This window comes from Athalia rosae, chromosome 4 (assembly GCF_917208135.1).
Source record: "Athalia rosae chromosome 4, iyAthRosa1.1, whole genome shotgun sequence".
Taxonomy (NCBI): Eukaryota; Metazoa; Arthropoda; class Insecta; order Hymenoptera; family Athaliidae; genus Athalia; species Athalia rosae.
Genome location: NC_064029.1, coordinates 5,289,359 through 5,317,288, shown reverse-complemented (window position 1 = coordinate 5,317,288; position 27,930 = coordinate 5,289,359). Strand labels below are relative to the sequence as shown.

The 27,930-nt window shown below is 36.7% G+C and overlaps 8 protein-coding genes across 18 annotated transcripts in view; 2 read left to right on the top strand and 6 right to left on the bottom strand.

Annotated features, from left to right (window-relative positions):
- The window catches only part of LOC105686343 (potassium/sodium hyperpolarization-activated cyclic nucleotide-gated channel 2), a 113,809-nt gene extending 111,414 nt beyond the window's left edge, over positions 1-2,395 (bottom strand). Inside the window, exons 1-2 of the mRNA XM_048654421.1 lie at positions 1,968-2,395; positions 486-906 (exon numbers count right to left, since the gene is read on the bottom strand). Coding sequence (XP_048510378.1) covers positions 486-523 — 38 coding nt within the window. The 5' untranslated portion in view covers positions 524-906; positions 1,968-2,395. The remainder of the gene's footprint in view (positions 1-485; positions 907-1,967) is intronic.
- LOC105686446 (dynein intermediate chain 2, ciliary) overlaps positions 1-11,643 on the top strand; it is a 49,596-nt gene extending 37,953 nt beyond the window's left edge. The window contains exons 3-15 of one of the 2 annotated variants that reach the window (XM_048654423.1): positions 8,405-8,533; positions 8,602-8,820; positions 8,956-9,010; positions 9,130-9,287; positions 9,361-9,444; positions 9,515-9,701; positions 9,771-9,932; positions 10,047-10,190; positions 10,335-10,441; positions 10,523-10,700; positions 10,823-11,054; positions 11,129-11,362; positions 11,443-11,643. In XM_048654423.1, coding sequence (XP_048510380.1) covers positions 8,405-8,533; positions 8,602-8,820; positions 8,956-9,010; positions 9,130-9,287; positions 9,361-9,444; positions 9,515-9,701; positions 9,771-9,932; positions 10,047-10,190; positions 10,335-10,441; positions 10,523-10,700; positions 10,823-11,054; positions 11,129-11,362; positions 11,443-11,620 — 2,067 coding nt within the window. In that variant the 3' untranslated portion in view covers positions 11,621-11,643. The other variant, XM_025746143.2, reaches the window with a different exon arrangement.
- Positions 5,499-8,744, bottom strand: LOC105686433. 5 transcript variants are annotated; one of them, XM_048654427.1, is made up of 5 exons: positions 7,259-8,744; positions 7,009-7,133; positions 6,850-6,928; positions 6,566-6,765; positions 5,499-6,478 (listed from the first exon to the last, which is right to left on the bottom strand). In XM_048654427.1, the coding sequence occupies exons 2-5, from the start codon at positions 7,023-7,025 to the stop codon at positions 6,274-6,276; spliced, it is 501 nt and encodes a 166-aa protein (XP_048510384.1). In that variant the 5' UTR covers positions 7,026-7,133; positions 7,259-8,744; the 3' UTR covers positions 5,499-6,273. The 5 variants fall into 5 exon arrangements, with proteins under 5 accessions (XP_048510384.1, XP_048510383.1, XP_012256695.1 ...); XM_048654426.1 differs by having other exon boundaries at positions 7,009-8,744; XM_012401272.4 differs by having other exon boundaries at positions 6,566-6,752; positions 7,009-8,744.
- A 134-nt stretch (positions 11,644-11,777) lies between the features above and the next one.
- Positions 11,778-15,206, bottom strand: LOC105686427 (ribitol 5-phosphate transferase FKRP). The gene is made up of 3 exons (XM_012401248.3): positions 14,528-15,206; positions 14,160-14,417; positions 11,778-13,562 (listed from the first exon to the last, which is right to left on the bottom strand). The coding sequence occupies exons 1-3, from the start codon at positions 14,990-14,992 to the stop codon at positions 12,792-12,794; spliced, it is 1,494 nt and encodes a 497-aa protein (XP_012256671.2). The 5' UTR covers positions 14,993-15,206; the 3' UTR covers positions 11,778-12,791.
- Positions 15,207-15,351: 145 nt separating this feature from the next.
- LOC105686246 (ATPase ASNA1 homolog) lies at positions 15,352-17,404 on the bottom strand. Its single transcript, XM_012400898.3, has 6 exons — positions 17,102-17,404; positions 16,784-16,992; positions 16,605-16,710; positions 16,339-16,489; positions 15,928-16,236; positions 15,352-15,811 (listed from the first exon to the last, which is right to left on the bottom strand). The coding sequence occupies exons 1-6, from the start codon at positions 17,218-17,220 to the stop codon at positions 15,692-15,694; spliced, it is 1,014 nt and encodes a 337-aa protein (XP_012256321.2). The 5' UTR covers positions 17,221-17,404; the 3' UTR covers positions 15,352-15,691.
- Positions 17,405-17,446: 42 nt separating this feature from the next.
- On the top strand, positions 17,447-19,085 carry LOC105686254 (regulator of microtubule dynamics protein 1-like). The gene is made up of 4 exons (XM_012400909.3): positions 17,447-17,808; positions 17,945-18,163; positions 18,235-18,483; positions 18,564-19,085. The coding sequence occupies exons 1-4, from the start codon at positions 17,707-17,709 to the stop codon at positions 18,915-18,917; spliced, it is 924 nt and encodes a 307-aa protein (XP_012256332.2). The 5' UTR covers positions 17,447-17,706; the 3' UTR covers positions 18,918-19,085.
- On the bottom strand, positions 19,078-21,716 carry LOC105686230 (potassium/sodium hyperpolarization-activated cyclic nucleotide-gated channel 1-like). Its single transcript, XM_025746145.2, has 11 exons — positions 21,418-21,716; positions 21,108-21,335; positions 20,920-20,954; positions 20,708-20,808; positions 20,505-20,639; positions 20,299-20,441; positions 20,127-20,206; positions 19,857-20,084; positions 19,685-19,786; positions 19,457-19,578; positions 19,078-19,392 (listed from the first exon to the last, which is right to left on the bottom strand). The coding sequence occupies exons 1-11, from the start codon at positions 21,714-21,716 to the stop codon at positions 19,078-19,080; spliced, it is 1,788 nt and encodes a 595-aa protein (XP_025601930.2).
- Positions 21,717-21,861: 145 nt separating this feature from the next.
- LOC105686530 (alpha-catulin) overlaps positions 21,862-27,930 on the bottom strand; it is a 34,231-nt gene continuing 28,162 nt past the window's right edge. For 5 of the 6 annotated variants that reach the window (XM_048654739.1, XM_048654737.1, XM_048654738.1 and 2 more), the window contains exon 12: positions 27,493-27,627. Coding sequence is in view for 1 of the 6 variants with exons in the window: in XM_048654742.1 (XP_048510699.1) it covers positions 27,475-27,627 (153 nt within the window). In the remaining 5 variants the exon portion in view is untranslated. Of the gene's footprint in view, positions 27,628-27,930 lie in introns of all 6 variants that reach the window. The other variant, XM_048654742.1, reaches the window with a different exon arrangement.

Below are 27,930 nucleotides of genomic sequence, written 5' to 3'. Positions count from 1 at the left end.
GTTGTTACGGGGTGGTGCGAATCCATGAGAGAAAAAAAAAAAAAAAGGAAAAATTTCAAACGAGTTTCACGTAAGTCCCGAAACGTATAAAGTTTTGACAAACTTTATAATTCCGAGTTATTTTTATCCAAGCTCGATCAACATCTCGTAGGTCACCCCTTCCAACGGTCCGCAGACTCTTAGGGGCCAGGAGTCGGCTATTTATTTGACTTTCTGCAGGCGACGAGGATTTATAATATTCGAACCAACTTTTTAACTCCACATGCTCAGCTCCTCGGCCCCGTACAACCTGACCCATCTCAAAGTCCCGCAACTCACAAGTAAAATTCTACCCCACAAATACATCGATGGAAAAATAAATAATAAGGAGAGCTTTCTCGCAGCATATCGATGTCTCCGGCGTCGATACCACAGTGCACGGGAGTAATTGATTTTGGTATTGCGTAGTTCAAAATGAATATATATACCATTGAAAAATGACTTACGGATGAGAAACGCGGCGGTGAAGGCTTCTCATGGACATGGCCCTCCCTCGGGGATGATGATGCTGATGATTTCCGGATGAATTGTTGCCGTATTGGGTCGAGGGGCGTGTGGGGGGGGCGGCCAGGTCTTCGGCTACCCCCAACACCACGGTCGCCCCTGTCGCCCCGGACCCCCCTGTCGTCGTCACCTCCGCCAGCCCGAGACCGTGGCTAAGGCCCAAAGAGCCCCTGCCCAGTCGACGGGCGAGCCTACGGGCGATCCGACGCACAAACCTCGCTACGTACCGCTGCGCCCCCACGCTGGCGGATCCCGCGCCACCCCCGGGAAGAGGGCGACGGGATATGCACGTTGCCTTTTGGGGTACCCGGGGCCCCGGGGATTCCCCGGACCGATTGGTTCTACCGAGGGGTCAAGGAGAACCTGAAATCCCCGCGAAAAAAAACAAACGGGTTATATTAAAAATTGAAGCTTGGAAAAAAAGCTACACGCTATCGGTTGGCTAATTATGATATCTGATGACGGGGATGTGAACTCTGCAAAGAGCAGACATCAAAGAATCCGAATGAAATCGGAAAGTAGAAAGAACAAAGTGTGGAAAATTCATAGAGTCGCGGATCGTGTAATGAGAAAATGAATCAGTAAAGATGTAAAACTTCGAATAGTGGAAGCGATTTCAACCCTCGAAGAGAATTTCTTACCTAATTAACGGTATAGTTTAAAGTGTGCCGTTTAGTTGGCGAAAACAAAAAAAAAAAAAAACCAATTATACAAACAACCTTTGTTAATACAAAAAATATGAGTCTGACGACAGCGTGATTACGTTTTTTTGTAGGGCTCGAATCTGGTATTTTTTTATTATAATTCCGACGGAATTTCGATTCTGCTAAAATCATCACGGCGAAAATTGTCAAAAAGAGAACACTGCAACTATCGCAAACAGAATTTACCCCGTACCGAACAAATAGCATGAAATTCAAAGTAACATAACGTGAAACGTGACCGTAGTAGTTTCTCATTGTCCAACAGTCGTATCCCAATTCTATCAGGGCAATAATGTTGTTTGGAGTTCGGACACGAGTGATAACACTGATTGTAGTTTGAAAATAATATGGCAACATACTATGTACTATACTTAGTCAATGAACCGGCGATCGAAAAACAAACATCTGTACGTACATAAGGGCAAGAGTAGAAATGACATGGGAATGATTAAAGCAAAGGCAAATTTTGAATGTGTACATAAACGACGGAATAATACACCGTACAACTTATCGTCAATAATCATGATAACAGCAATTACGACGATAATAATAATTATATATGACGTTGATACGAATATAGACGTTGGACACATGAACTTAAGTATGATTAGGAGTTGGAATAAATTTGTGAAAAATGCGCCGATCCTAGGCAGTCATGAAACTGAAACTGAAACTGAAATAAAATGAATCATTGATCTAGATTCTATACGATTTACGTACCTGAGATAAATTTTATAATCACGAGGTATCGATGAAATCCGTGCGCGATCGCACCATGTTACAGAATTGAAACGCGAAAGTGTTGCACGTACGAACTTTGAATATTTCACCTTATAATACCTACTGTCGAAACTTCACAACGTGCTTATGAGCACTGATTCTATACAGTTAAAATAAAACAGAAATCATTTATACGGCGCACGTTTAACTCTTCCTTTCAAGTGTCTATGAGTAACGATCCTCTAACGATGATAATCCACGAGGAGAAGACAAGTCTTTGACGCGAGCTGGCGAACCACTGGATCATTTTCCTCGCGCTACGTTTCTAGCCGAGTAGGGGCGACGTGACCAAATATCGAACACCAATAATACTGACGATCTAGTATAATGTGTTACGAATATATCGGTCGCTCGGTTTACACAGTTCTTATTTCCCCCACCCCCCCCTCGCACTGCCCTGACTCTTCGGATCCAAAATTTTGTACTTGGATTAACGAACGGTCTCGCGTGCCGCTGTAGCCTTCTCGTTTTTTCCCACGTAAAATTCTATCACTTTTATTTATGTTTAACTATTATTCATTTGCTTTGTTTCTTATTCTTTTTCTTTTTTTTTTTGCGTTTTATCGTTCGTTTTTATATTTTAATATCACAAGAAATTTATATTATCCATAGATAAGATCACAGTCACAGTGAGTGAGGAGGACGATAGAGGATGTAGCATAAGTTGCTGTCGTCCTTGTATGATTCACACCCCAAAATCCGAGATCTTTAGGTACCAGCTATACGTGGTTACTTCGAAGTACTTTGGTATTGATTCCGACAGCTGATACACTCTCCGCTGGTATTTTAGGGGAATGGACTAAATTTACAAACGGTTATATTATCGGACAGGGTATTTAATGTCATAATGCGTGTATATTATACGTATATACCTATGTATAGTTTTATAGTTATAAGTCCTCGGTAGCTAGTTAAGAAATGTAATCGTTAAACGAACGCCGGATGTCGTCAATTATTGTCGCAAGTCCTACGAACCGACTTCCCCTATTTAATTCCTTCTTCCTTAAAGATTTAAACGATGTGATTTCGACTAACAGCTTGTTACGGTTTTGCAATTAATTTTCATCGATACATAAGCCCATAATGGTTGTCAATTAAGCAGGATTATAATAACCGTTTCCGCACTAGAATTATATTATAACATATTCGTCAATTAATTTTTATGACCTCCCACTAATTGTATCCTTTCCTCCGTTGGAGCAAGGGCGGCAGATAAATTATTACTGATTTGTTTTGAAAATTTTAACCACAAAGAAATATATTTTTAAATAAATAATAACTTTCTTATACCCACGTACCCTGGTTGGAATCGAGCTGCTGCTGCTGATTCAGCATTTGCAAATTTGATTATGTAGGTAAAATATAAGGATAATGCTCCAAGTGTATATACTTATATGTATATAACTTCCGAGTCTTCGAATATTGCGGAAAAAAGAATTTAAATATGGCTGTTGCGCAAGGGATGTTCGTTAATATTGTTTTTCACGGATGCTTTGTTTGAATGTTATAAATCCTAGTTGGAGATTCTCAGTGAATGGAGGATATCATCGGGAAACCAGGACGCTTTTGTTCAATCTAAAAACATCAGATTCGGTTTACTTTAATCCTCGAGATTTGCTAAAAATTATTGTTTCATTCCATTTTCAGTTCGTTCTATTTTTCTGTTTAATTCCTGATCTTTGTTCTTGTTCTTGTGCGTCGTGCAAAATTGAATGGGGTCAGTAGCTGGGTTGTATTTTATTTAAATATCGCCGAGATGTAATGCTGCGGGGGATGGAACCCGGATTATCTATGACTGGGTTACGTTTTATTATATACAAGAAAACCAGGATAATTTTATTTGCGGGTGATAATTACTGTAATGCGTTATCGAAAATTTATAACCACGTTCAAAATATTCCAACCGAATAATTATCTGCATCCACCGCGGTTGGAGATTGCATAACGTTTTGGAATCAACAATTATTATATACGAACATCAGTTGTATTATAGAATTCGTTTTCTTTTTGTTCCTTCTTCTTTCGTTACCCTCGGTATTTGTTTCGTTATAATATCGGTTTAGCCTCAAGTTTACGTAACAACGGCAATTCTCAGGTATCGAGCACCGAAGCTTTTTCTGTATTTCAAAGAACACAATAACGATATTCAAATCGTAAATTAAAATACATCATGGGAACCTGCACATTAGAACCTCGGTGAAACAACTTTAATCGTTATCATTATTATTTCTTTTTCAACATTTTTTTTTACTTGTTCAATTAATTTATTCATTTACTCATTCCTTTTTATTTCGGAAGGATCACCAGGTTTTTTTCTATTGATTACAACGCATGCAGCGGAGGTTGCCACCTTAGGAAAATACCTCCATTTCGGTTCGAATCTTTACTCGATAATCGCGAGGTGTAATTACAATTTCGATGCTGGGCGGCTAGCAGCCGGCCTCACACTGAAACTGAAACACCCTCAACCCCACTCTTCTGATTTCCTCTAGGATATCTGGCACCCCCGATTACGACGTCAGCGCCGGTTTTCAGCGACGCGGGGGGTGAACCAACTCACATATTAAACCCTACCCTTTCTACTTTATCTCCAAATTTTATACCCTGCCCTCAGAAATCAATTAATCGATAATCAATCCCCAAAAGCTGGTAGAAACGGACCCGACAATATCATAATTCTTATTCTTAATATTGAGTGACCATATAGTTTGGGGATGGGTAATTCCGAAGACCGTAGCAATTTCGCCAGTATTCTCAATGTATGACTCTTTTGAAAACATAAGTAATCATAAAATTTATAATACTTACCTGCAATCACTGCATACTAAGGAACTGCGGGCCACCTACAGATTTGTTCAAATTTACCTTTGTAGCATTTCAAGAATGATCATTGCCGCTAAATTGACAACCTGAGAGAATGAAAACTTCTAAATAGAAATGTACTGAGTGACCATGCTTCTCAGGTTTGAGAATGAAAAATCGATAATTAATCAGGATACTGAAAATACAACAATTCAGATTGGGCGTCACACCCGCAAACTTTTCCGACTACGCTGCGCAGTATTCAAATGTCGATTCATACCCTTACGCGGGATTTGAGAAATGAAAATGACCGATCTGAATCATTAAATTATGAAAGCAAATCAATATTGTTTACACAAAAATGTATTTACTTTCACTGCAGACGTGAATTCCTTGCGAACATTTTCACTTGCCCCCGCCACTACCAATTCCAAGATTCGTTTGTATGACTCTTCCTTGCCGTGTTTGAACTTTCGAATGATTAAGGTCAAAGCTCAGTCACAGCTTATTTTATTCATCTTTTGGTCCAGTAAATACACATCAATTTTTTTTTCTTTCTTATTAGTCACTACCTCATATTCCATCTGCGTCTATTAAACATGTAGAAGATTTTGTCGATAACTAGAGTCGAGCTAACATTACAATAAATAGCTATATTTTTTATATATATATATATATATATATGTATGATCTCTATACATAGGATTGTGTATAATATTATATACCATAATATTTGTTTTAGTCGTTGTCATTTGTGCGTCAATCAATGAAAACATCTTTGAATTCATGATTATTACCGAAGATATCCCTTTCTTGTAAATAACATACCTAATCCATGTATGCATTTATGTGTAAATGTAAAGTTCAAAAGTTCAACAGTTTATAAACTATAATCAGCTACATTTCCACCTTTATTGTATGTTCTGTAGCATTGAGATGGGCTCCAGCCACTCATGAAATGAAAAATGAAAAAATATTTCAAAATTAACATTCAGCGACGAAAAAGGTCGTAAAGTGTCCGTAATTCTTAGTGGCTAATTTTATTTTGCATACGTCCTACGATAATGACCGCTAATCACCTGCTCAGGTATATATGTTTTTTCTAGTTTAGCACTCAGAATTTTAAGTCAACTCTAACTTCTTTCTGGAGTGGATATTTGTAAAGTAGGAAGCACAGTCTTATTCAACGAACGTTACTGTAATCATCAGATACCTGTGGAATATGAACGTCATGATGCCCGAATTATGTATCAGAAATCCAAAATTATTGTTAGCCATATCTGCAATTGACCGAATTGGCAGATTGGATCGATGATTAAAATTATATCTGATTATACTACCAAATAATTCAATACTTGATGAACAATGTAATGTACTGGTATACTTTCATTTTACCAGAAATCAGCCATTAGATCATTTTGAGGTCAGCTCGTTTCTGAAATAATTACAAGATATGACAATGGCACGTGAAACATCCAACAGGGGTGTAGGTTCGTGCATGAGGATGAGACGATTGTGCAGGACCCAGGTGTAAGGAATCCTCACTTCCTTCGCTCAACTCTTCGATGCTGAATGTATCCGTTAAGTCTTGCTTATGTTTATTTGACTCTTTCAAACGTGAAAGAGGGTACAACGTCATCTCGTCTTCACTGTAACGGGGGAATTTCAACTTCACAATGATGAAAAGTAAAGGAACTATCATTTATCATTGTATTGTTATTATTTCCATATATTACCTTTCGCTTTCACTCTGCCAATATTCTACTAAGGGATGGTGCTCTTTTCCTTTATGTGGAATTGGTAATCTTTGAATTGAAATCAGTCCTGTACTGGTTCCGGACCCACTATTCCCACCTCCGCTACTGGGAAGTTTTTTGTACTCTGAATTTCGCTGACTCCGTTTTGCTTGTTCTATTCTGGCCTCTGTATGAGGATCCAGCAATCATGAGATACAACTATCATTATCTTAGACTAAACATTTAATGTGAGAAGGGCAAAAGAGAATGGTAATAATCTTCACCAAGTTTTTTCTGCAGTTGTTTCGTGGTGCTTCGTTGTGGAGTAGGTGCCTGATTGCTGCTACTGCTACTGTCGCTACCCTATGAAATAAATACAATAATTGGTTGAAATTATTCCTTGACAGATAAAAAAATAGGAATATAATGAACATATTGCTTGCCGGAAACAGTCTTTCATCTTCCAACTGATTCAAAGCCTTTGGATCACTATCTATTCCACTGTCCTCCATCATCTTAAGAAATTAGTTTTAATGATATTCTGGAACTTGAGGCATTACCTAATCTCCTTGAGAAATAGAATATAAGAACAATAATTCAACAAGTTTTTATAATTTGGATTGTAAAACTTGATACAGAATCATGCCAAAGAAGACTTTGATATTAGATATACAAATTAAAAGGAGTATGGACCTCTGAAATGACACTTCATCAATAGCAATAAGATCACACAATCACGATAAAAATTAGGTCAATCTAACGGTTCGTATAAATAGAATTATTGAATGAACTTCTGATGTGCACACGAAACTTGTTGAGCAGCTAATATCACCATGAGGTAGGACTGGGTAGTATTGATCTTTTCCAGCATGAAACAGACCAGTAAAATTTGACCACCATGGTAGTAAACGGTATGGATAGTTAATACATTGCAACAAAATATTTGTTTATCTCGAAATGTTCGACAATCCGAATGTTAACATTTGAGAAATTTGTGATTGATGACATAAGCTTACAATATCACATGGTAATGATCTGCCATATAGTTGTGCGATACAGTGTTACAAACACCAATACAGATCTAGATGGACTAGAAAAGTGAATCATAGTTTGTATTACTAAATCGAATGCTTATCAAATAAATAACAATATATATTATACCTGAGACCCGAGGAGCTTCGATTGAGAACTGAAGAAATATTTATACTCACTATTCTTGTAATGTAAAAATGATTTTGTGAAACATAAATTAAGCAAGAATATAATGATTAAATTGAATTAATTTCTGATGATATTCCTCTTGTTATCTACCCTAGCAACCATAAGCATGGAGATCAGTGGGAAGAATGGAAAAACAAAGATAATAAAATAATCAACATCTGCTATTTGAAGTAGCCATTCTTCAAACTAAGCTATCTGACTGACATGTGAAGTAAAATAATTGGAAATTGTGTATCGCGTTTGGCTACAAACAAAACTTTGTTCAAAATATAGAAGTTATATTTTATAATGTGTTTGAAAATCCAATGGATCTTTGCAATGGCGTTGGGTGATAAACCCTAACTAATGAAGTTGTGCTAGCAACGGTTTTAGTGCCTAGCTATAAAAGTTTTGATAGTCTTGGATATATGATCAATGAAAGGCTTTTAGATCTATTCAAATATTAACAGCTGGGACTTCATCATCATGCCTATACTACCACCCAAGAAACAGGTGTCCAAAATATCGGACATGACAGTACGTTTATAGACATGAATAATAATTAATGACATATTAGGCTGTAATTATGATGAATCAGTTATACAGCTAATTGCTAACTAATAATTTATTTGCTCATAGCAAATGTCGGTAAGCCTTAGCAAGGAGAAGTCTCGGACGTCCCGCCAGGACCTGGCAGGAGGTGACATGGACTGGATGAGAGGAAAAGTTTACCTCAGACCAGATGACCAGTTACAATTACCTGAGATTGTGAGTAGCTGTGCCATACTTCAAATTGTATCAATCTATTGCCTAACTAATGAATTTGACTAATTCAGGAACTACAAGAAGAGATAGCACGGGTTTTAATGATGCACAACACTCGTATACCCGATGCATTAGTTGAATGGTCATGGAGGCAAAAGGAGTTCATCAGGCTACCTAATCCACCTCATTTAGTAACTCTCTTAAACATCCCTGGAACGATATTACATAAAGAATCAGATGAGGCCAGAATACAATTATCCGGTGGAATTATCAGCAAGTACCATTGCGATGTAGCATAATTATTACTGGAGAAACATGCACAACGAAAAATCATGCACAAGGATATGCATTGCATAATTAAAATGCCATCATTATCTGTATCTCTGAGATGGTTCAATGTAATTTCTCTAGTGGATGCGCAAGAGGAACCCTTAGATTTTCTGATAGAAAAAGATGAAGATGATGAAGAAGAGGAGCAAGGTCATGAGGAAGAAGAGGACGAACATATATTAGATGCCACCCAAGAAGCAGAAGGTACGATTCTGTTTCCCCACAGTTATAATAGTTTTCATGTACTTGCATGACTTCATCATTAATAGAAAAAATAGAAGATGAGGGTAAAGCAGATGGCCAACAAGATGCTGAACCTGAACCCGAAGTTGATGATGAGGAGGGTGAGGTGATGAAGCCAAAGAAAGTCCCAAATCAATTCAACTTTTGTGAAAGAGCGGCGCTCACATACAATAATCTCATGAGAGTGAGTAGACAATAACTCTTTGCTTATATAAGAACTAATTGAAGCAATCACTATCTGAACTTCGAAATTACAGGAAATGTCTACTCAAACTGTACCTCCCCCAAGAGCGACATTTAATGCACACGTATTTCAGTGGATCATCTTTGATGATTACCAGGTTTGTAATGAAAATAATGAATTTTGATGATTTTGAACAACTGTGATCATCAATGTGGGTATTTTTCTAGGAAGATTATGCCCAACAACAGCGAGAAAAGGAAAAGGAAAGGAAGGTACCCCTACCTCAACCCAAAAAGGAAGACGTGAAACGCAAAGCACAAATGGAAGCAATGGCCACTAACATCAGAATGCTTCAAGCTTCTAAAACTTTGGAACGAATGGTTAATCAGAATATTTTTGACGAAATATCCCAAGGTAAATGTCGATGAATGGAAAAAAAAAATTACAGTTAGCATCTCATCTTCAATTTTGAAATACACGCAGACTACAGGTACTGGAACGATCCGAGTGACGAGTTCAAGGATGGAGAAGGCTCTTTATTACCACTGTGGAAATTTAGTTACGAAAAATCTAAGAAACACGATGTCACCGACATGTGTTTTAATGGGAGATATAACGATTTCTTTGCTACTGCCTTTGGAACAAGTAATTAATGATGAGGCATGATTAATTTTAATGAAGGGCAAGCTGTTAAGGGCTTCATTTCTAGTAAAGTAATTCAACACAAACAGTGGATGGAATAATTTTCTGTTCATTTAGTGTCATTTGGAAGTCCCATGAACACGGGTAACGTTTGTCTCTTCAGTCTGAAAAATCCGTCATACCCAGAATGGATTTGCCCAACTGATTCTCCTGTCATGTGTCTTGACTTTAATGGGCAACATCCACATCTTCTAGTAATTGGTATGCCCCTATTTCATTTAAAAATAAAATCATTTTGCCTATGGGTTTTGGATATCTGGTTCAAGACATTTACAGAGAAACAATATTGTAGTGTCTTAAATTTTCAATGTAACTTTGATACCATGATTTTGTGTTCAACAAAAGGAACAATGGATGGCACAGTAGCAGTGTATAACATAATGTTACCACCTATAGAGCCACAATATAAGAGTAATGAAGTTACCCAAAAACATGGAGGTATTGTTTGGGAGGTACGTTAAAATCAGTCAAAAATAAAAATAATGACCTTCGGTTGCGAAATAATAAAAAATCGTCGATACGATTTTTTATAGGTCAGGTGGGCACCGGATACAGAAGAGGGTAATCTTACCTTCTACAGCGTAAGCATCGACGGTAAAATCAATCATTGGGTGTTGAATCAGAATGATCTGGGAGTTACTACCATCATGACTTTATACCTTGATAGACCTCCGATTCCAGGGCCAGATGGTACCATGATTACTCTGAAAGGTAAAAGTCAAAAACAAAAAAAAAATGAAAATAATGAACAACTGCGGTTGTGAATCTACTATGAAGAAAGCGGGAATCATTGTGAGATTATTTCGAATCATGCCCGATCGTTTATTTTTTAGGATGCGGAACATGTATAGCATTTCATCCAAATGATGGAAACATATTCCTTGTGGGAACTGAGGAGGGCACAATTTATAAATGCAACACAGCTTACAGCAGCATATATATGCGAACTTATGACGAAGCTCATAATATGCCTGTACATAGAATTGTGTTTAATAAATACAATTCAAGCATTTTTGCCAGCTGTTCTGGGGATTGGCGAATAAAAATATGGGAAGATGAGAGACTGTTAGTAGTCCTTGGTTGATTTATTTGTATCTAGTTGAAGGGTGAAACCAATATCATAAAACATCTGTTCGCAGGGAGCCGCTATTCATGTTCGATTTAGGAGTACCGATAGGGGATGTTCAATGGGCTCCATACAGTTCAACTGTTTTGGCTTGCGTGTCTAATGACGGAAAAGTGACTGTCTTCGACTTAAATATCAACAAATACCGGCCTATTTGCAGTCAAGCTATTGTGAGCAGAAGAAGAAACAAGCTCACCAGATTGGCATTCAATGTTGCCTTACCATTCATTATTGTAGGGGATGACAAGTAAGTGAAACATTATTTTCAAATAATTTATGCAAGAAAATGAAGCCAATTAATTAAGTTTTCAATTTAATAACTACCAGGGGAACCATACACACGTTAAAATTGTCGCCAAATTTACGACTCAAAATAAAGCCAACGAAAAAGCAGTTGCAAATGACCCAACACGAATTAGAAGCGTTGAAACTGGAGCGGCTTTTAAGTTTCGTCAGAGAACCCCCAGTCTTAGTACCCCCAGCGGATGTCAGAATAATAAATTAAATTTTGCTGAAAGCATAAGTTCAGTTAAAACTTGACGAATGGAAACGGTATATTTTTGTAAATCACACGACGTCTTGCTTTTATATATCTATATGAATATGAATATATTCAGATTACGTAAACGTTATCATGTTTTTCAATCAAATCATTAGTACGATAATGTATAGATATATATTTATTTAAATATTGACTTCTTATAATAAATAGTAATAATGTGGAGTATTTGTTCTTGCATCAAGCACTTAAGTGATATTACACACATGTTTGCATAAGTTTATAAAACGAGAAATCTAGTGCAAAACTATCATAGCCCATCGCCTATGATTCGCCGTGAGAAATGATTATTTTTGAACTGTGATTTTTATAACTGTTTTGAACGAACTGCATTCGAAGCCATAAATGAAACTTGAAGAACAAGATAGTTTAATCTCAAAAATCGTTTGAATCTGTGTTGCTATATCTACAATATTTTAAATAAGATCTAGATTCTAGATCATTTTAATCTGCGTTCAACGCGTGTATATGTGAATATTAGAAGGATATTGCTGTGCCATATGTATTGTTAATAAAGATATCACAAGGGAATGACTAACAGTAAGAAAAATTAATTCATTTCTTCAACCTTGAACTTATTCGTACATTAGCGAATGAATATTAAATAGTACGTCAATAGGAATTTCATTTTAAACGCTAGCGTTGTAGGAATGTAATGTTTTTGATCGAAAACTTGGAAGCAAGCCATCATACAAAGCATTCTTCGAAATAAAAAAAATAAAAAACACATACTGGAAGTTGTAAAAATGATTCATCATGGATCCTATGTATATTCAACATTGAAATATATATCTTATGCATAGTATATTTGAATATACAAAGTACTTATCTACGTAACAAGAAATTTTCAACTTATCTTATTTTTATTAAAATGGATCGAGAAAATTCATTAGTTAGCGAACTACATTACAAGAGACTTTGCTCATTTTATATCATCAGTCGGCCATCTAAAATTACACTCAACAAGGGCTCTTATTGATTCAACAAATCACAACATTTGGTACACTATATTTCGAATCATTATTTCCAAAACATAGCTTTTTTTATTAAAAAAATTAGATCTACGGTGGCCATCTAATTAATCCACTCCAGGAATATGAAAGATAATTCGAAAATTCTAATCAGTGGAATGTTTTCCAGGTACTTCAGGGTTTTCTATCACACCTTTATAATATTTCATTTCTAAAAAATCTCTTATATTATTTGGACATGGTACTTGTCTACCAGCAAATTCTATACTTGACATGGGATGCAAAAACTGTTCTGGAAAATCTTTATTTTTCAAGAACCAAGCATCTTTCATCATAGTACCATTCTGCGAATAAAATGGTAACAAATTGACATGCAAGTGGTTTGTCTTGGAATACTGAACTTTGAAAAATTCGCCCTCAGTCGCCTTTTCCCACACAAACCCTAAGTTATCTGAAACGGGTTTATTTTTTGCTCTAGCCAACCACGGCGATCGTAAAATATCATCGCGATTCAACCCAATATCTATTTGATGTCCCCATGGTAAAATATCACCGTTTCTCATCGCTCCTAACAAAGAATCTCCTTCTATCCAAAAACGAATGCCAACTTCTTCTAATTTATCAAATACGTGATGAGCAACTCGTCTCAAGCCTGTCAAACAACAAGGCGGAGTGAACCGATTCTGATAAAGATATGATGGTATTCCATTTATAACGGATCCAAAACATCTAGGAGTTTCTCGTGAACAGCCATACCATTCAATGGAACCAGATGCACGGGTTACTCTTTTTATTGCTAATTTTTGAAACATTTCGCGTTCGCGACTTTGGTATAACTGCTGTACTTTCCATTGGGCTTGATGACTTCGAAATAATGGTTTTCCTTCATTCAAATGATGTTCCTTCATTATGTGCACCTGGGAAAGAATACACATCTGTGCATGTTTAATTGAAAAAAATTTACGATCAACAGATTTAATGCACTTTATTCATCAGTAGGTATTTATACATAAATATATAAAAATACTTCCAAAAACGTACTTACCGTGGAAAAACAAAGTCTTAATCCAATCACCTAATCACATGCACAACAACCTCGCAAATTAGTCTATGGAGAAGGCTTGAGTTTGAAACATCTACACAACATAATTCCTAAAAGCAATTATTGCCAATTAAGCAAATTGGCCCTAACAAAAGCAGAACATGGGATCGCTGATTACACAAGTAAGTGGCTATAGGAAAAAGCAGATATCACTCTAAGCCCATCAAACTGAATACATATGGCTGAGGATATCTTTTATGGTATCAGGTAGTTTTCATGTTCAGATGGCAAATTTATAGACTAGAGACAAGCAAATAATTGGTTACAGCATGCAATCTTTTCCAGATGCCTCTATTGCTAAGTTCAACAGGCATTCTGGAGCTGTATCTAGTGGCCGGAAAGAAAGGGAGAAACGAGCATTAGGTTTGAACTACCCAATCTATTCAAAAACCATTCGAACTACTTCACATACTTTGGCTCCTAAAGCTGTAGTCTGTAAGTACAAGGCGTCCGTGAATGGCAGAATAAACGGATCAGATAATTTTCTTAAAATTTTAGCTTCCAGCATAGTAGCATGACGTCCAATTATTGAATCACACATGGATCCTTCAACGTTGGACATCTCTAAGCTCCATTCTTTGACTTTCAGCCCCATTTCGATACAACTTAACGGATTAGCTCCAACAGCCACAGAAACGGCACCTAACTTAGTTGCTTGGATAATCATACTCTGAAAATATTTCCATCTGTAGTCAGATGCACTGAACAGTGTTTACAAATTTCTGTGTTGCGTAAAATTTAATTTTTTTTTGTAATACTCAATATTAGACGATCACTTACCTGTAATACTTGCTTTGCGCTCAATCTGGTGGAGTCGGGTATAAACAGGACAAACTTTGTCCTAATATAAAACAGGGGATTTCTCTCTTCGAAAGATTTATTAAAGTCAAGCTGGAGATTGATGAGCTTGACATATCGCATAGTTTCATTCTTGAAGTTCAATTCCAACGGCGGGTATGGAAGCTCGTCGCATATTATTAAAATGGGAATGGTGGGAAAGGCGTTCATTACGGACTCCACTGTGGAAGCCACATCATTTTCAAAAGTTTCGAATTGTCGGATAACCACGGTGACTGATCTTGCTAAACGTCGATGAAACTTCTGAGAAGTTTCGATCGTAGAGGCAGCCGGTGTCGCGGTTAGAGATACGCTTGGCGACGCAAATAATCGCCATATTCTATGCCACACGACTATATTACCTAGCAATGCAAGCACCAGTAGTATTTTTACAAACTTGAGGCGCATATTTCACAAAAAAATCCTCCTTGCACTCAATGATTCCATGATTTTAATAGTCTTTTGACAGATTCCACCGACGAGTCAACAAAACCGCTAACAGACGACACGATGACTGCTGTGGCCATCTATCAAAGAGGCTGTCAACGGTTCGCGGCAAATTCAAACCATTCAAATATAAGATTTTCTCAGCATTCAGCATTGGCTATCAGATACGATCAGATCAGTCAGATCGTTGACTGAAAATTACCTTCAGTCAACTGTTAGATTTGTATGCAGACGTATACTGTCGCTCAACAATTCAATAATTGTTCGGAAGTGCTTAGGAGAGGATGTCTAGAACTGCATAATAAGCGAGAATTCTAGAATTATTTGGTGTGGTAATTTATTAATTAATTGTTTTAAGGACAAATAATGTACATTTCCGATTGCACTCGAACTTATGTCCGCCATGAAAAGGAGTTCAATAACGAATTAGACATAACTACTACAGTGTCAATGGTCAACATAAAGTCAGCGCATGTACGGTTGCTATGAGAGTCACGACAAGATAAGTATCCAAAAGTACCTTATCAAAGTACGTGCTCAACCTCATTGCCCAGCGTAAGTTTGGTAAAAAAGCTGATGTGAAACTCATCCGAATACAACTCATAAAAAATATTGCTCAATTTTTACAATACGATGTACAGAAAGACAATGATTCCAATGTTACGGCTTGTACGGCACCATCAGGTTTGTGGAAAACTCTTTTATAGCAGGTACACCACGTACTTCGCGCTCCAACAAAGGCAATTTAGTCACATGGAAGTCCTCGTACAAGTCTGCAATCTTCACATACACAAAACGGCATTAAAATAATTATTTTCAGAAAGTGATAACTCTAAACCATCAATCCAGTTAGACCCACTGTAATCGTAGATCAGATTAATTAATTGATCGATTACCTGATCTAAATGTTTATCTTGAATTTTATGCCTGGCTTGACATAGTCTGCAAGGAACGTCTCCATCCTTCAGGAATAACAATTGGTTTACAATGATGTTATGAGTATCAATCCCACATTTTGTCAATTCTTGAACTAATCTTTCTGTCTCATAGAGGGACAAAAACTCTGCTATGCAGACACAGACAAAAGTTGCTTGTTCAGGATTTCGAAATTGGTCATTGACTTGGCGAATAACTGCCAGCATTTCTTCCATTTTGTTTGAAAATGTATCAACATTGATGTCTGACATACCCAGCAAGGAACCAATCTGTAGCAAGTTATAGTTCGTCACAAACACATGTAAGGGTATGGCAATAGTCCTTCAAAGATATCCTCTCAATTTTAAATGATGAGCAATGTGAAAGCATACCTGAGATATGAAAGGACTGATCTTCATTTTTAGTCTCATTAATTTTCCTAAACCTTTTTCAACAACTTGTGGAAAGGACAACAATCTCAATGTATGACCAGTAGGTGCGGTATCAAATACAACAACTGAAAAGTTCATTGCTTTAACCAGCCTAAAATGAGATATAATATCGTAGAGCCATACTCATACATGCACAATGATATGTATGCATAACTTCAGAATATGCTGAATTAGCATACAACCAACTAAGCTCAAGTTATTCTTACTTCATAACTTCAGCATAACTCATAGCTTCATCTATCCCTGGAAAAGCACCGACTATTTCCTGCATAACACTTCTGCTCAACCGCATCGCCTCACCACCCATAACACCTGAACAGAGCTTGAATCTTTACTCAAGCAATTGGATAAATATGTTTAAATAATCACCCTGTTATCAACTAACCGGCTTCACCCTGGAAATATTCTTCTGGTAACTCTGTAATTCCAACATTTGGATCGATTTCCATTGCAAACAAATTGTCAAACCCTTTGACTTTTGTGGGAACTTTACTAAATTTCTGATCAAATGCATCGGATATATTGTGTGCAGGATCTGTAGAGATGATAAGCACACTTTCACGTACAGCTGCCAGCTGGACTGCAAGGGAGCAGCTGTAATGTTTGAGATTCATGTTGAAGATGACTATTCACTTTGACATTTTGTGTTGAGTCAAGCTCTGTTTTTTTAATTTTTATTTCGTTGAGGTTATGTCAGATTTACCTGCACGTTGTTTTGCCAACACCTCCTTTTCCACCGACGAAGATCCATCGCAATGATTGTTGCTGAATTACGTTTCGCACAGATGCTTCGAGCGGTTCAAAATCGTACGTAGAACTCATATTTATGGAAGCCTACGATTGCTCTGTCATCACATGCAGCACTCAGAATCATGCAGAACTCAATCGTACAATACACCTTTACGTTACTACACTCACGATTACACCACCGCACATACACCACCGTTAAGAGTACACATATATAACACTGCACGATGTACTACACGCAGATGTAACGTCATGACGGAGCGTCCATTTTTCCTTCCTTTATAAATTACTCATGACATTACTGATTGGTGAACAGAATGTAATGGCAGCTTTTGAGTGCTTCCGACACACAGCAGTCTGTTTCATTCGGTCATAATATCGCATAAAAACAAGAAAAATTTTGCATTCAACACCAACCAGTGTGTGAGTGTATAATGCATGTGCGTTCCGTATAATGTACATTTTGCGAATGGAGCGCATGAGTATTATATGACAGAGAGAAATATTTGATACGTACTAATAGATTGAAAACTTTCCGACTGCATCTATAAAGTGCAAATAATGACGGTTCAAAAGATGCTGCGCTTTGTTATTAGCGCAGCGATAATGACTAGAGTCTCACCTGCTGCTACCACACGACGAACAATCAACACTCTCTTCAAGGTATGGTCAACTATCCTCGTTGGGTATGGTAATGTGCTATTGCCAATATAATAGTATGATAATACTAATTGCTGCAGTCTGCGCAAGTTGCATTACACTGCAGCGGTATTCGTGATAATTTATTCTAATTTTTCAGACACTAATCGGTAGCAGCACCAGAGGATGGCCTGCTCCTGAGTGGAAGCTCGCAATCGCGCCGTTTACTGCAATGGGGATACTTGGTTTCATGAAGACGAATGAAGACGCGAAAAACGATACGAAATTGACCCAGAAAGAAATTCTATTAGCAAAGGCTGATGCCTTGTTCGATCAATGTGAATACAAAAAAATCTATGAATTACTAGACAATTATAGGGTCAGTTGTTTTGGTTTGGATGAAAAAAAATTTGATTAATCGATGATTATTATAAAATGATTTCCGTACAGGACAATAAGGATGTCGAAATTTTATGGCGGTTGTGCAGGACGATTTACAACATGTCCAAAACTGCGTCTGAAGTTGAATGCAAAAAATTGATTTATGAGGGCTACGAACTGGTTCTAACGGCGATAAGCATTGATGCATCGCATTACGCGGTTCACAAATGGATGGCTATATTCTTGGATGCCAAGTGCAGCTATGAGGGGATGAAAGCAAGGATAACGGAGCTACTTACCGTGAAAAATCATATGCTAGTGAGAAAACTATGTTTATCAGCTTCATTCATAGAAGTAGATTCTTCGTTATTAAACAATCAATTTTTACGTACGTATAGAAAGCGGCCGAGTTGAATCCAAAGGATGCAACAATTTTGTACATGCTGGGCAGCTGGTGCTACGGAATCGCGGAGCTGGCATGGTACCAGCGAAAGATAGCGGCCGCAATTTTTGGGGATCCTCCAAAATCCTCGTTCGAAGAAGCGCTAAAGTACTTTGAGGCCGCAGAAAATACGGAGCCGAATTTTTACAGCCACAATTTACTTATGCTTGGTAAAAGTCACATGAAACTGAACCATAAACAGGAAGCCATTAAGTATCTTCAGCGCGCGTCAGAATACGAAGCGAAAAACGACGACGATCAAGAGGCTAAAAAAGAAGCGCAGAAACTGCTCCACGAATTAGGAGTTTAATAATGTATATCTTATTGAGGGAATTTTTTAAGACTCAATTAAATGCTGGCTATGCTATTAGTTAATTGTAAACTGCACCTATCGCACAATTATAATTATTTCATTAAATGAAAATATTTTGTACGTTCGTTTTTTGGAAAATAATAACGACTTTGATTATTCACTGAGCTTGTTCGGTCGTATTTTTATGGTCCTGACTAGTACTAGGTTCCTCCAGTACATCCAACAACGATGATTCAGGGTCTGGTCCCATTTCTTCTTTTTCAATTTGCACTAAGATCGCAACTTGATCCTTGACCACTCTTTTGAGCTGCTGGTGAAGGTCAGAATTGACCGGAATCAATCTCTTGAAATCCTTCCGGTCGAACCTGAAGAGCTCGCATTCTTCAACCGCGATCACCGTGACGGCTCTTTTAAAGCCAGGGTAGACCAGGGAAGATTCGCCGAAATAGGCTCCATCCTCAAGGTGACAAATCTAATGGAATTTACGGACTTATCATCGAGAAACTATCAGAGAAATGCAACCTCCTTTGGCTCACTTCTTTCCCAGCGTAAGTTAGGACTGCCACGGTTCCTTTTCCGATGAAATACATGCAGTTTCCTTCGTCTTCGCATTTGAATATCACGTCGTCGGGGAGAAAAATTTCCGATTTCAGGGCGGCTACGGAGCACGCGGATGTGATTCGAAAAAGTGGCTTAGAATTTTATACACGCGTGACTGATAATTATTATAAAGCTGATTCCAAATTACAATAAATATGGCTTACCCACAATGCTCGCGATCAACGGCTTTGGAAGCTTACAGAATAGTGCCACGCTGCTTATCAAATATCGACAATTATGCATAACGATTTCTTCCCTTAAGTGGTCTATAGGACAGCAGAAAAAGATATGATTTTTATATTTTGAATATTTTTACCTGTTATTAAACAACGATACCTGCTAAAGAGCCAACGATTACATCCTCCTTGAAGTACCTATCCTGAAATTTGTACTCGTAGTAGTTGAGTAATTTCTTCTCCAACTTTGGTGGAACCCGTTTTTCACGTATGTAGAATTTCAGATTATTAATCATCTGCTGGTAGCGAGTTTGAGGAGCATTTTCCGATTCCACAAGCTGCAGGATTACCACTATACCGTTTTCAATCGATTGATAAAACACTGATCCTGCATCCGCAAAGATAAATCGGACGCATGTTACCTACTCACCGATTAAATACACCTGATAAACCGCACCGAAAATTAGCAAGACACAGGTCACGCAAGTCTCCCCAGGAGAGTCCAGTGCACTATGGATTCAGATGAAACAAGAGAGAAAAATTTAGTAGAATTGAGAAAAATTATTCAACCAATGGAGGTAATTTTTATCCACAACACTTACTTAACATCTCCACTTGATAAAACGCTCGTGTCAACGGCGATCAGGCTCGTTAAACCCGAATAGAAACTGTAGAGATAAAGATGGAAGGCGTTGTCCCTCGGGTCGATTATCTCCAGGTGATTTTTAATCCAGATACTTGAATCCTGTAATAATTATAGTTCGTATGAACGTGATAATATCTAATTATTTATTCATAAATCTTTTACCTCGAAACGTAATTTAGTTGCGTGCATTACAATGATCGGAAGCCCATAGCTGAAGCACGCTGCCCAATGGCAAAAAAAGAGCGATAAAATAGCGAGCCACCACACAAGACGTCCTATGTGCCTAAGACCCAGAACCTGATCGGTAATCGTAATAAATTAATTATTTGGATAATTGATTGTTTCTTAAAAATAATGCAAATCACCTGCATGAGCTGGTTCAGAGATTTGTACAGCGTATGAATTCGGAATAACTTAATCATGGGTAGTAATTCAATCATAATAGCGGAAAAGTTTGAATTTTCGCCTTTTCAGTCACCGGAATACCGCAAATACCATAGTGTGAAAACATAAACGATATCATTGATTGCGATTCAGATTGAACATAATATAATGTATACCCTGTAACGCAACGTACCGTCAGGTACAGAGTGATAGTCCTGAAGAATCCAGCTGTACGGAATCGAGGAAAGCAGGTCGATGAGAAAGTAACCCCGTACGTAATGGCTGTGTACAGGTCGAAGTATTTAATAACACGTGATGCGATTCCTCTGCAAGAAATTTCACCCTAATTACCAGTGACGAGTGATTGTTCTGTAACAATACCTCGCGATAAGTCCAGGGTCCAAGAATATCTCATGACTGTTTGAGGAGGCATATCCGGTTATGAAATTCATTCCAATATCAAGGAAGCAAATAAAGTAGGCCGGTAGTAGAATCGACTGTTCCTTATGATACGAACGCGTGTTGAGCATATAAAATGCGGAAACGTAGGGGATGAAAACAAAGCAGTACATGTAGGTCACAGTCATGACAATAACTTCCCAACAGAATCTGATGATCAAGGGCAAAAATATTGCACAATTAACATTCTAGAAAAGATTCGAAAGACGTGAAAACTAAAATCGTTTCATACCTAGCAACACTACAGGGATGAATCACCCACCAATGGGGTGATCGGCCGTGTCGTTTCTTCTCGAAAGCGATCGCGGCCTGACTTCTAAGATAAAACCGGGTAGTTGGATGCTTTACGGTAACGATTATTAACTTTTGGTAAAACCTTTTTAATCTGGCACGAAGGGATGCTGTGGGCTGGAGCTTTAGTAGGTTGCTATCCGAGCCCCGTGAAAGTTCGCAAATATGCGTTGATCGCCGTTTTTTAGAATCAAAGGACCTTGATTTACGGGCGTAACTTTCGGACCTCGACTCCCTCATTTTGGATCAAAAATTCACCATATTTCTTCGAGGAGGAATGAAGTAGTCAGTTAATCAGCAATATCGAATTCAGTCGGCTTACAGTACTTCTAGAACAAAGAAAGAGAATCGCACCTCCGATGCGCACCTCATTTCATTTCAATAATTTATGGATACGATATTTTATTCTCCATCGCTTTCATCTTTAATACAGTCATACAATATTTATTACAATTTAGTAATATATTGTTAAAGTTGGTTCAAATGCAGAATTCATACGAAATCGACGCATCAATTTACCTCATTACATGTTTTTTTTTTTTTTTCATCCTTTTACATATTATAATTAATTAATTTATTTATTCACTTTTTAATCGTTATTAATAATATTCATATATAATTTTTATTCTTCTCTTTGATATTATGAATTCTACCTACGAAATATGTTTAATTGTATAATAATATGTATAATATAATGAAATATGTTTTACAAATTTCATCCCTGCCTCTAACCCATAAATGCGACCCTGTCATCAAGCGCAGATAATTATACCATAATTATTAGTATCGGTAATAGCTCATATAAGATGGTCTCGATAATATTGAAAATTCGTTTAAGTTGATTGGAATGATTATACAATTAATAACAACTATTCGCCGAGATATCATATATTGCCGTTTGTAAATCGCGCGAGATGATATATTCTCGCGTTACATATACTCATAGAATTTTCATCAATCATTCAGAAATAAATTTCCTATATAATTATGTATATAACGTAATGTGTATCGATGACAGTTTGCAATTACGTATTATATGTATGTATATCGTTACATCGTAATTATATAATAGGGAGAGGTAAGTACATAATTAATATTATTTTTTTTTTTTTTTACTGTTTGGTACAACATGAGAGTAAAGGTACATGCGCTATTCTCACAAAATATATATGACATCATTATACTATGCATGAGAGATCAGCTAAGCATTTTATTACCATTTCTTTTTATATCAACATTCATATAATATATATAATCATATCAATTTCATCAACTATATGGTTTAGGTCAGTCAAGTGATCATTCATTTTCATTTAATCATCGCATATTATATTATAATTATTTATTGTAATTTTTCTTTCTTTTTCTTCTGTTACGTGAGGTTGTATGCGGGATATTGTTGATTTTACTTCACTACTTTATTATTATTATTATTATTATTATTATTATTATTATTATTATTATTATTATTAATATCTAGGATGTAAAAATTCATACAAAGAGATTCGACCGTCCATTGAAAAATATCATCTAAAGGTAAGACATTCTCAATCATTTATATTGTATAATAATCGTAAATTTGCAGACGCGTTATCAAAGAGCTGATAGGTCAATCACGTGATAGCTGCACAATTAATTAATTCGAAATACAAATATTTGTAATTATTTGAATAGCGATTTTCAATTCCTCCGAAAAACGTCAGAGATCATGTCCCGTATCGATCCACAGTGCCTCGTCGCAGCGATACATTCGTATTTAAAATTTATAACCTTACGTATACATCTGAGTTAGTTTTTTTTTTTAAGAACATCAAACATTAGTTGAATCGAAATATTTGAGTTATGCACATAGAGTAGGAAAGTCGATAGTATCATATACGAATTAATATGGTTGTTAGTCTAAATAGATTATAAACTTCCCGACGATCGTCACGCTGAAGATATCCGTTTAATTATTTAATCATTGATTTAAAATAAAAATATTCTGCAATAACGTATGTACCTATGTCGTGCGGTGAAAAAAGATGAAAATAAAAATATCAAATCATTTTACACCGGTTGTCGCGAGATCAATCTTGAAATCACGAAAAAGAGGTTTTCGAATACATACACGGTTATAAAAATTACAGAAAAAATTAATCACACGGGTCATCGCGTTTTTTCATATGAAAAAGAAATCAAACCTTCGATTGTCCGCCGATATTCGCACCTACGTAATATCGGTTTTGAATACGTATCGCTATATGAATGTATACGCGCCTATGTACAGAAATGAATTACGTACAAAAAATTTCGACTACACAGAATTTACCCACCTTGAGCTCCCCAGGTACACACGATTATACGTTATTATTAATATTAATGGATTTTATATTAGTTGTAAGAGAAGGTAATTTTGCAAGTTATATATATTTTTTTTTTTCATCATTTTAAGTGATTGATCCTATACAGGTGTTAACATGTCTGCGTTTATTAATTATGTGTATATAATAATTTGCGATTTCGACGCGACTAATAATTCCTAATATTCATTATATTAATATTATTCGCAAGAATTCTGACGAGATAGTTACATATATAATTTATATAACCACAGGCACGAGTAATTAGTTTAACTAATTAAATACCTAACTATATAAGTATATATCGATCGTCGCGCAATACATGTATAATCGCGCCGCGGTAATTAGTACGATTTTTCTTTCATCCAAACGCGTTATACACTTTGCACTTTTTCATTTTTCCGTTATCTTTCACTCTCATTTCATCAATTATTATCTCGTTTAGATTATTCAGAATATTAGTCGATCTTCGTAACATACAAATACATATGATAATGCAGGGAACGCGAGAATTCACTTCGAATTAAATTTTGTAAATCTACACCGCACGTGTAATCATTATACTTTCAGGTATCTCCTATACATACATATATATATATATATTTATACAGAAATTTATATGCGAGTGTTTCATCTTGTTTTTCCTCTATTTTTTTTCTTTCTCTCTCCTCGTTTACCACGTGTATAGGAAATCGTGATTCGTTTACGACAATATATTTACGTTATGATAATGAATGTAATGATAATAATTAATGATGATACATCGTCAGTGACATAAGCTCTACAAGCTCATATGCGACTGTTAAATTTCCATATTTTTTCCATTCTTCTCTCCACGCATTTATATTCAGAATAAATATTATATAGATTTATAATACATGGTCAATGGAAAACGGGGGAGCACTTTTGATATTATGTATATAGGAAGAATTTTTTACTGTCAAACAATAATTATATCTGCTATATATAGCCTAATTTACAAAACATCATGATGCTCGTATTGTGATCTCTGAATGATATAATTAATAATACCTATTATATGTATGAATTGCAAACGTTATAATAAATTACGTTGGATATTATACATTCAGTCGGAACAATAATAATAATAATATCAATAATAATAATAATAATAATAATAATAACAACAATAATGATGACGGTAATAATGTAATGATAATAAAAATAAATCAACACTTACAACAAATTCAATTTTTACAAAATACTTGTGACGTTTTTTTTTTCGTTTTTTGTTCTGTTTTTTTTTTTTTATACAAAAAAACTTAAGCTTAAATCCGTTAACAAATTCTAGCTAACTATTCAATATTCTTTATTCATATATATATGTATGGGTGGTATTAATAATTACAAGCTAATTAAATCGCATTATATATTTATATGTAATGTAAAATAATCAATCATATAGATATAAAATACGGGATAAATTGAGATTAGAGATTAGGTATAATACAGAAGTTTGTACAAATTTTTCATTATACAATATCGTCATTATATCCTCGCGTCATCACGTCGTTCGTATTCCTTCAATACTGCCGACCATAAGAGTTTTAACATACCGAAAATAGATGAGGCATGTAAACCCGGAACATTTTAGACTTTTTTTTTTGTCACTTGTGGGAAATTCTATTAATGTAATATTAACAATGACGATAGTAATAATTATGATCCATAAGGGGTTGTAGGAACTAATCTGAATCGCGATCATCATCGCGTGCAGCTGTTATTCCGCCTATCATAGTTTTGACTATTCGACTAGATACAGATATGGATAAATCAATGAACAGATAGACGGATAGATATGGAAAGAAACACGGTTAATGGAATATATTTTTCACTAGCTAGTAAAGAAAAAAATTACTTCGCGATGACGATCCGATGCGAGAAGTGATAAACTTTTACACGATGTCGCGTACTAGAATAGATCTATGAACGAATGTTATCGATTATTATAATAATAATCGAGTTGATTTTGTGCTAGCTCTGTACATAAATAATCGTGCCGATACATGTACATATATGTATATTTATGTATACAACGTAACATATTTTGTTCTATACATAAGTATGTATGCAGATCGAAGGTAATCGAATATCTGTAACGAATTCACGAATGGCTGAGGATAATAATGATGATCATCGTAACGACGATGATACAATGACTGTCATCGTATTATCGATTCAAGATTTCATTGAAATATTTACATTATTGTTGACATTTTCATTAATATTAATAATACTAAAGCCTGCTATCTCGCATTATTCATTTAGTGTAATAAAGTATACCTATATAACCGTTGACTTTTTCATTTCAAATGTCATCATAGTTCATGTATTAAATTTACAGTCGACTTTAAAAAAATCGTTATCATTTTCAGTTCTATTTATACCGAACACCGTTATCAAACTCGTCGGGGGTTGCGTTATTCACGTCATCGTGAAGAAAATGAAAAAAGAGATCCCCCCAAATCACACGACGTATATAGGTATACAGGCATAATATGATTGATTTTATCGAGAGATCAGATTATCTGGGTAATATACACGGTATATACATACATACCCTAACTCCTGAGAAAACCTGCGTCAGGCGAGTTACAATATATATATTATGGTGTTACGTACGTAAGATAGCTTTGAAGACGAATCGTCCTCGTTTATACTTTCGTCGCGGTTATCACCAACGGCCCCTGAAATTTCGATTCGACGGTTCGATTCCAATTTACTTTGGTGGGTTTCTTTTCAACCCTCGTTTTTTGAAGATGATATTTTACATTTCCTTCGGAGGCAGCCGGTGTAAACGCGAGAAAGTTGGAAATTGAAGAGGAACGACGTTATGCTTGCGTCTTTAAAGCGATGATGACAATATCGATGATGATCGTGAAAAGTTTACAAGAATGTACGCAGGTAAATTATTATCGACGACGCTCCTTTTTCTTTGCAAACGGTACATTAATGCGTGAGACAATTGCGAAGTGCAACCGTTTGCGATAATTATGGGATTCAGAAGATCGCGTAACTCGCAATTCGTAAGTTTTTTATTACGTCTTTGCCACAAAGTACGTCCCTGACCGCCCTAGTGCCGCCCCCAGGTCACCCCTAAAGAACGATCTCCCGCCCCTGATGTGGTGCAGGGAGGCTGGGGAGTAAATCGCCAACGTACTTCCGGCTCCTCGTCTCTCTTTCTCTCTCTATCTCTCTCTGTCTGCCGCTTTCGTCTTGATTGTATTTTTATTTTATCATCCCTTTTGTCCGACCTCAACAAAAACGTATTTAAATATGTATATAGATAGACAGGTGTATAAACACGACCGGAAGCCCATTTCCATTTCTCTGAGGACCCAGCACATTTCTCCCTTCCATTCGCCTCTCTCCTTCGCTCTTTCTTTCGGAGTCCGAGTGCGGCGAACAGCCCTCGTTCTCCAATTGCCCTTGACGAGGAGTTCGCGGTAAAAATGGCCCTTGACGAACCGCGGCGATTTCGAGGCATCGTCGGGGACACGAAGCGAACGACCACCAACGCCGCAACCCATCCGACGATTCGGGTCCTGGGGCGGGTGAGGTTCCTTCTAGAAAAGCAGGAAAGAGACCCGGGTGCGGCGGGCGTCCCCCTTGGCCCGTCGGGCCATCCCGAACTGTCAGACGGACGGGTCGCTGCCTGGGGCGGAGCCCGCCTTGCTACCGTCACCTCCTGCTCCACCACCTTCGCCGTCGGCACCCGCGCCATCTCCGCCCCTGTACGGCGATCCGCCGCTACCACGCGCCGACAGACCTCGGAAATCCAGGTTGTACTGCGAACACACGCGCACAGGGCGATCTAGTTAGTTTTCACGTTACATCATTTCCCACGCGTCAAAATTCAAGAAAACCAATTTCATTCGATATCCTATTTCCGCTCAAGAGGAAAGAAAAATTTATCGCCTCATTTAACATGTTCCATATTCCATACTTGAAGAATATCTTCGATGAAAATCCTGAAAAAATTGTCCCAATCAATTTTGATGTCATTCTCCTTCTAATGCAAAAATTTCATCGTGTTACATAAAATTCATATCGTACAATATTGCAGTGGGATTGTTTTACCTACGTAGACG